General features: G+C 35.2%; 1 protein-coding gene across 1 annotated transcript; it reads right to left on the reverse strand.

Moving 5' to 3' along the window:
* Positions 1 to 499: 499 nt before the first annotated feature.
* On the reverse strand, positions 500 to 1974 carry LOC127164867 (cytochrome c oxidase subunit 7C, mitochondrial). The gene is made up of 3 exons (XM_051108983.1): positions 1807 to 1974; positions 754 to 891; positions 500 to 588 (listed from the first exon to the last, which is right to left on the reverse strand). Exons 1-2 carry the CDS (start codon positions 1879 to 1881, stop codon positions 775 to 777), a joined length of 192 nt encoding a protein of 63 aa, XP_050964940.1. The 5' UTR covers positions 1882 to 1974; the 3' UTR covers positions 500 to 588; positions 754 to 774.
* Between the last annotated feature and the right edge of the window lie 6830 nt (positions 1975 to 8804).

Genomic DNA, 8804 nt, shown 5'->3' on the forward strand with positions numbered 1-8804 from the left:
TATTATATTTCTATAATATTTAAAGGGATGGTTCACCTAAAAATAACAATTCTGTCAGCATTTACTCACCCAAAGGCTGTTTCAAAACTGTATGAGTTTCTTTCTTCTGTTTAACACAAAATAAGATATTTTGAAGAATGTTGCTAACCAAGCAGTTGACGACCTTTGACTTCCATAGTACTGAAAAAATACTATGGAAGTCAATGGATACCATCTGCTGAAACTCATACAGGGTAAGTACATGATAACAGAATTTTTATTTTTGGATAAACTATTCCTATTATAAGATCACTTTATTATAAACATCACATCAATGTTTAAGTGAACATTTTATCATACAAATGACAAACTGAATTTAATAAACTTAAGCATGTTTTGTTCATTGGATAAGTAACTTTTAATATTCAATCCAATAAAGAGAATAATTTCATTTATGCAATTTCAGCCTATGCTTTTAAGTTTATAGGAAAGAATGGGATAAAGAATCAGAAAAACATAGTAATGTAATTGGTCATTTTATTTACAATAACATTAAAGGTTCCACACCAGAAGAAACTGAGAGCTGCGTTGCACAAGAATCACACTGACCTAAAACAAAACACAAAAGAGGCAATGTAAGAAAAGAATACAAAAATACCATCCTAAATTATTAAACGTCTATTGTTTGGAATGTTTCACAATGCGGCAGTGTTCAAACTTTAATGAAGACGAAGAGCATTATTATTATATATATTATTATGCAAAGTTACTTACAATGTGTGACTGATAGGAGCTTCACTTCTTCAGGATCTGATGCCTGACAACAATGAAGGGGAAGGTAAATCCACTGCCGAAGAACAGCACCATCATGCCAAGAAGCTTCCACTTGTTCTCAACAGAGAATGGCAAGTTCTGCAAAAAAGGAAAAAAAAAAAAAAAAGTGAATTAAATACTATTTAATTTGAGAATTATGTTAAGACTTTCTTGATTTTGTAATTAAAGACATGCTTTCGCCCAACAAATTACATTGAACAAGGTCTTTGTGTCCTAGGCAGAATTCTCAACTGATCCGACAGCTTCTGACCAATACATTTCCAGTCATTTGTCATCAATATATAGAATTTTATACTGTCAAAAAAAAACAAACAAACAAACAAACAAAAAAAAAACAAGTTCAAAAGTTTAAATTAGAAACTGTGTACTGGTGTACTAAAATAGAGTTTCCACACCCTTAAATCAGTCAATTTCTAGGATTTTTGAAGTTGCCACATGGATAGAAAATAAATCACAAAGAATTGATTATAGCTAAATGAAATATTTAAGTTGCGTTTAGCTCTTAATTGCTACTAATCTAATGTAAAATTTCAAGCAGCAGGTGCACTATTGCCAATTCAAGGACATTAAACACTATTGCACCATAACTGCATTAAAACCAACTTTACTGAATCATTAATAAAGCACATGAATGGATTTATATTGAAATTCACTGAAGGTTACCCTTCACGTAAAGTATGCGGTTAACGTAAGAGGCGCGGTGGCCTGTTTAGCTAACTTACCTATGCTGCTAAGCTAAGCTAAGCTAAAGACATTCTTGCATTCAGCCCCTGCAGGTTCATCACAACCACTGTTTTACACTTAATACTTCTGTCTATATAAGCTTAACCGCTGCTATGTACAAATCAAAATGATCACTTTTAACTAAACTCTTAAAACGACATCCGGTCTGGCTTCAGCTGAACACCAGGCCTTGTGCCGATCAGTCATACAGGCGCTGAAGCTTTTAAACAAGAACCGGCACATTTTGCATATATCCTAAGATTTCCTCACCTTTCCTGGTCCCTCCGCATAATGACTGGAGCGAACCGCAGAGGTGGCGAATCGTCGTACTGCTTGTCCAAGCATCGTTTACTGCTGAAGTGTAAGATCTGCTCAACCTGAGTCTGACTCTGAACGACCTTCCTGCCTGGAGATAGAGGGCGAACAGCCTTGTGGGTAACGTAACACTCACGCCGCGAGTTATTATGGGAAATGTAGTTACAAAGCAGACGTCTCAAACGTCACGTACACTGAGACAGAACAGTCAGAGAGAATGAAAGTAGGAAAAACTCTGCTGTAATAGAAGCTTAACTTATAGGCCTAGTTAGTTATCCTAATACAGATTTTGAAGCAATGCTATATTTTCGCGACACACAAGCATTCAACTGAGCTTTTATTTTTATTTGTATTTTTTTTTTCAGATGTGACAGGCTAGTACTAGGCCTGGTAAGATTCGTCATTGCTGTTTATCTTATTTTTAGTACACTTCTCATTCACTTTCATTATGATTAAATGAATGGACAGAATACAAACATGAATTCAAATAAAAAAATATCACCAGTGCATTTCACAGAATATTAAAAGTCCTACCTATCCTGCATCTACACCACATACAGAATGTGAAAAACAGTACACATGAGGAGTATCGATTGAAAGCTTGTGTGTGGCAAAAATTTTGTACACATCATTTATAATAATGTGAAGGTCAAATGCAATCGCATCAAAAGCAGCATTGCTTCTGCTCGCCTATAAGCTACTTATTACAGCAGACAAAAATCACCAAACTTCTAGCAAAATTATTTGGACATTAATTATTCAAAGTAAGTCTTTTCATACTTCTCTCTGACTGTTCTGTCTCAGTGTATGTGACTTTTGAGAAAACATGTTAGGATTTCTCTCCATGTAATAGACTTCTATGGTGCCCCCAAAATTGAACTTCCAAAATGCAGCTTCAAAGGGCTCTAAACAAAGAATAAGGGTCATATCTAGCAAAAGGTTGGTTATTTTCTAAAAAAAAAAAAGTACTTTATAACCTCAAACGCTCGTTTTGTCTAGCTCTGTGTAAAATGTTTTTTCTGGTCATGACAGTTAGGGTACATCTAAAAACTCCCGTCTCACTTTCTGCTCCAACTTCAAAATCGCCCTACATCGCTGTTTTTACCTTTTTTTTTTTTTGTAAAGGGTGTTTGATCTTCTTTGCATGTTCACTTTGTAAACTCTGGGTTGGTACTTCTGCAGTGATGCAGGACGATTTTGAAGTTGGAGGATAAAATGTGATAGACGTTTTTAGTAGTACCCTAACTGTCATGACCATAAAAAACGTTCACACAGATGTTGTTCTGGAAGTGAACTAATCCTTTAATAGTGAGAATTGTTCCCTGTACTAAAGTGTTACTGACTGCATAACCTGATTTTACCAAGTACGACATGTTCCTGGATCAACATCTTTGTTGACCCTGGAACAACATTGTGATTAACCAATCAGATTTGAAAAAACAGGTTATAGTTTTTGTGAAGTTTAGGCTTACAATCAGTGTTTGGTCCTTCTACATCAGTGTCATTCATCTATCATTTCCTCTGATTTTAGGGATTACCCATGGGGTAGGGTTGGGTTTAGGTGTAGGGATGTGGTCAAGATTAAATTTTTGGATTAAAATGTTGTTCCAGGGTCAACAAAATATGTTGACCCAGGAACAGATCTAACTCAGCAAAATCAGGACGTGCGTTGCCGACTATTCTTATGTTAAAAAGCAGTGCAACATAGTTACAAGAATGACATGAGGGTGAGCAAATAGTCACAGAATTTTCATTTTGCAGTTAACTGTTTTTTAACTCTAGCTTGTAGTGTATGTGAAACATTTATTCTAATACTTGAGTTTCATTATAGCTCACTTCAAAGGAGCTTTCCTAGCAGCAGGCTTTGATAAAACTGCCATTATAGACCCACTTACATTTGTGTGGCGTAAAAAGTTTACAGCACAGTAAATAATTTAGGAGCGGAGCACTTTGTAGAGTTTGCTGGAGAATATTTAATTCATCTTTAGGTATAGCTTACAATGTGATTATTTAAGTGAACTCTCAGTATTGGGCGTCCCTGCATGAATTCTGTGCAAAGATAATGCTCATAAAATATTCTTAATTATTTTTCATATTTACTTACAGGTCCTCAGTGTGTAATCCAGAGAAACATTGATTCCCTACTGTGCTCTGTCACCTTCGGTTTATGCAATAGATACGAAGAATGAGCAGTAGCAGACAATGAAAATGATTTTGGGCTATATTCAGACATTGTTCAGTACATTCATTCACTCTAAGATGGAGAAGACTATAAAACATTTATGCTTTTCATTTCTTTCATGTCAAGGAGAACAGCTCTCCAAGTCTCGCAATTAGATTTTAGCATTTTCTTTCATCTCAGAGATTTTTCTTCATTCGACACAAATAGACTAACCAAATAATCTTTTCAAAACATCATATGTAGGTTTTAGTTTTTTAGACCCACATTAAATGGCAAAACTGTTTCCTTCATACATTTCATTTTACTTCGGACTTGGGGAACCTGAAAGGAGAATCTAGGTCACTGGTCAAAATGAACAGAATGCAAGTGCAACTCAGGTTTCCCATATTAGAAATGCAGCTCAAACCTCCTTTCACTGTGAAAAACATGATTAGCAACTGACTGTTTCACCTTGTCAGCCCTCAGCCTTATAAGAATTTTCTTGTCACGACAGCTTGTTTGTCCCATAGCCGCAGTGTGCTTGAATATGTTATCCCGGGTGTTTGAGCATGCATGTTAAGTTTCCATGACACACAGTTGCCTGCCCTCCTCACTGATGCTGCATCCATCAGCCAAAGGTCCTCACCTGGGCAGAAACCACCTGTCTCTGCTGTCACTCAGCAAATGGTTAAAATAATGAAGGATGCAGGGTAATGCATCTGCTCTGAACTGCCACAAACCTCAAGGCAATAAATAGCAGTTCTTTCCATAACAAGCAATTTCTATTTATATAAGCATTTTTTTTTTTAAAAAGACCTTGCTGTCATTATTTATTTATTTAAATACAATGTTTGTGTAATGAGTTTCATGAGTTATTTTTAATAGAGGGTATGTAGAAAATGATTGTACTTTCTGAAAATCTTGAAATGATTTTGTGTTCACAGCATGCAGTCTGTATACAAAAGGATGGAAGCTGAGAGCAAAATTTATCGACAACTGCTTAGCCAAACCTAAAAGAAATATGAAGGTAAAGGGAAATAAAGAGACCAAAAAGTGAAAGCTTCAAAAATCAAGCAAGATGACAGTAAACATCTGCAAAGCTTTTCTACTGATTGACATGGTAATGTATCAAGTACAATTACTTAGTCATCATTGTAGAAAGAGATTTTTTTTTTCCACATTTATTTTTGCCATTTGGATTTTCAAAAGTATTTGTTAAAGAGTTATAAGCATTGAATTAAATCAACAAGCTACGAGGTGAATCATAACATTACAAACTCTGATTTAAAGCAAAAAAATAAAAATAAATAAAGCAAAGCTAATCACAAGAAAAACAATCAATAAATATAAAGCTATTGTTTTAAATATGTTTATTATTCATATAGAAATCGTCACCTTAGAATTATAAGGTTCTATCTGCATTCTTAGTACTTTTGAGATATTGAGCTTCAAAGTTTTTGCATTCCATAGACTTCTGTAGATAGAACCAATTTTTATTTTCTAAAACATACACAATGTACATAATGTAAATAAGTTGTCACCGAATAAATATATGTGAATAACTAAATTTTGAAAAAAAGTGTCAGATAGAACCTTATAATTCTAAGATGATGAAATAACATATTTCATATATAGCCATTTTTTAATAGTTTGAGTGTAGGAAGACTGACTTATTTTCATCGCTACATGGGAATGGCTAGCTGCAAAGTGTTTTTGGGACAATCTGATTGATCATTTTTAACAATTCTATTGTTAAAAATGATTATTCAAAAAATATGTTGAAATTATTCAGGTGATGGCTTCAACAAAAGTGTATATCAATGAATAACAACCTCGTAGCCCACAGTGGCTCTATCTTAGTCAGTCTTATCATTAAAAATCAATTCCTCTATGGGGAAATGAATGGGGTTTTTATTTCCGGACTGTTGCACTCTAACAATGTGTTTGGAACGTATGTAATTTTCTACTGTGTTATTTTTCTTTCTATTTGTTAATACCTTATATTTTACACGTCTGCGGCACCTTGTGTTGATGGATTCTGTGTTCCTAAAGTAAAGACATTTTCTTTAGTAAATAATTCAGAGCTCACTGACTATGTAAATTTGCTCGTGTGAAAATTGTGCACACAAGAGACAGTATGATACAATCTGGTACAAATCCCCTTAATGTGCAGTTTCCTGTCTTTAATAAATGCAATCAGCACTGTAAACTACTGGGGCAACCTCACCTGTCAGAGCAGAAGGTATTCCCTTTTTAAACTGAGCAGTAACTTTAGGCAAAAGATGTTAATCAATTTATCAATTTGCTTTGGCAGCTGTGCCACCAGCTAACACGTCTTGCATCGTTGCAGCTGACATTTCTGCACTGAAAAGATTATGTTCATAGTGGGAAGAATGCAGTAGGCTGAGATTGGTTTTAACATCCTCTGTTTTTCTCCAGAGGCAGACAGATTGCATACTTTATCAGGTGACTTTTCCTTTTGGCGGGAGCTTAGAGTGACATCTTTATCTGTTGTTTCCCAAGGTTAGAGACGAGTGATGAAAGGTTTCCTGTCTACCCCAAGGCCTGGGCTTACAGAGCTATGAGTCCAGATACAAATTTCTCAGACTGAGTTTCAGTTTTAAAAACACAAACTTGAACAAGATGAAGAAATTACAGCAAAACCCCCATACCTTCCTATAAGTTTGGCCTATTTAAATGGAAACAATGTACAAATGATCATATTATTGTGATGAAATGATCATATTATATAGTGCAGGGGTCGGCAACCTATAGAGTATGGGAACGTGACGTCAGCAACGCACAGCATTCTGGGACTTTCGGACACGGACACTACAGTCTACACTGGGTAATAGTGGAGGTAGATGTTAAAATTTATATTGTACATTTAAAAACACATTAGATTGGTGAATGCTTGCTGTGACATAAACTGCCATATCTGTTGTCATGACCAAAGTGGGGAACGGATCTAAAATGAAGCGCAATTTTATGCTTTTCAGTTTGAAACACCACAATGGCGAAAGCAGCTCAATGAAAATAAACAACTTCAAAATCTGGCTTTGTCATTTGTATTTATTATTAATTACAGATTCATAAATTCCGATCCACATGAATTTGTAAGTGCTCCCGCTATGAATAACACATTTGGAAATGTAATTTAATCTGTGATATGACTCGTTGTGATCATTGTCATTGTTCCTAAAGCAACTCATCTGATTTACTGTTCAGCAGCTCTTTGTAAGAAATCGTGTATTTGTTCAATTTAAGTCCAGTAAAACTTATTGCACTTCATCCCTTGATGAAATTATGGCGATATGATATATGATTAAATACATCAGCACTTAATTTACTTAGGAATATTCATTCATAGATTTGCGCTACGCAACCACCTGCATCGTCTTTACACACAGACTAAACTTACTAGAGAAGCGTGACATAATATACCTCTGTAAATAACTGTTATTTAAATTCATGTCTTCACACACTTTCATGCTCGTTGAATGGAACATATACGCTGTCTTCGAACTGTAATCAGGGCGGAAAATTTCAAGTTCGCAGGGCACTTACTTTTGAATAGAACAGACACCTGAGATACACACTAAATGTGCAGAGCGGTGGTTCACTTACACGATCAACTGGCTGAGATCAAGCTATGGTGTGTTTATTTTATCTGGCAGATATATCAGTGCCACCTATTTATTAAAAACTGCAAAAGAGAAATTAATTTGGTCGTGTGTATGGTACAGTAGTGGGCGGCCATATGATTTCTGTGAGTGTTTATGTGTCGTGTTCTGGCCACACGACTCAGTGCTCGAATAAACGCAATGGATTCCAAAATTAGTACAATTATTCTAAGTAAGTGCAAGCAGCTCTTAAAAACATTAAAGCAAATACAGTCATTTTTAGTGATTTGTGTTTATTGTCATTGTACGCTATTTAGCGTGTCCTAAAACATGGTGGCTACTACCCAGAATGCAATGCGCAGATTCCCAAGCTCTATGGCACGGAAGTAACAGAGTGATAATCACTGGCACATGAGTAACAGGGAAAACTGCATACTGATGTACATTATGAGGTAATAATTTATTATTGTCACACAGCCTGTTAGGGGCTATAAATATTATTAAAGTGTAAGAATTACCTTGCGGTAGTCTACGGATGCGCGCACAACCGCTGTGCATACTAGGCATTCAGATCAAACCCTCAGCGGTCTAACAGTGCGTGTCAATGTCAAAATGACTGAGATGGCCAATCTAATCAAAGTAGGCGGGGTTACCATTCACACTGGCACAGCAGTGCATCTATCTATCTATCTATCTATCTATCTATCTATCTATCTATCTATCTATCTCTATCTATCTGTCTGCCATATATTTGCCAATACCGAATACTGATCATCTCAAAACAGCTAAATATGGGTTGATTATTTGTTGTATTTGATTTGTATTTGTTGTAATTTCCCCAGATACAGGCTTTTATGAAACAATTTAAAATAATGGAGTGAACTACACAGTACAAGTTTAGTTTGATGCAAGTTACTTCTGCTGTACACCCCAAATTTATTACTTCTGCTGTACACCCCCAAACATATATATATATATATATATATATATATATATATATATATATATACTTGTACTGTATAGTTCACTCCATTATTTTAAATTGCTTCATAAAAGCCTGTATTTGGGGTAATTCCAACCAACAAATAATCAACCAATATTTAGCTGTTTTGAGATGATCAGTATATATATTCCTCTCATTCATTATTTTTTCCCTCTTCCCGCTTCAT

This window comes from Labeo rohita, chromosome 5 (assembly GCF_022985175.1).
Source record: "Labeo rohita strain BAU-BD-2019 chromosome 5, IGBB_LRoh.1.0, whole genome shotgun sequence".
Taxonomy (NCBI): domain Eukaryota; kingdom Metazoa; phylum Chordata; class Actinopteri; order Cypriniformes; family Cyprinidae; genus Labeo; species Labeo rohita.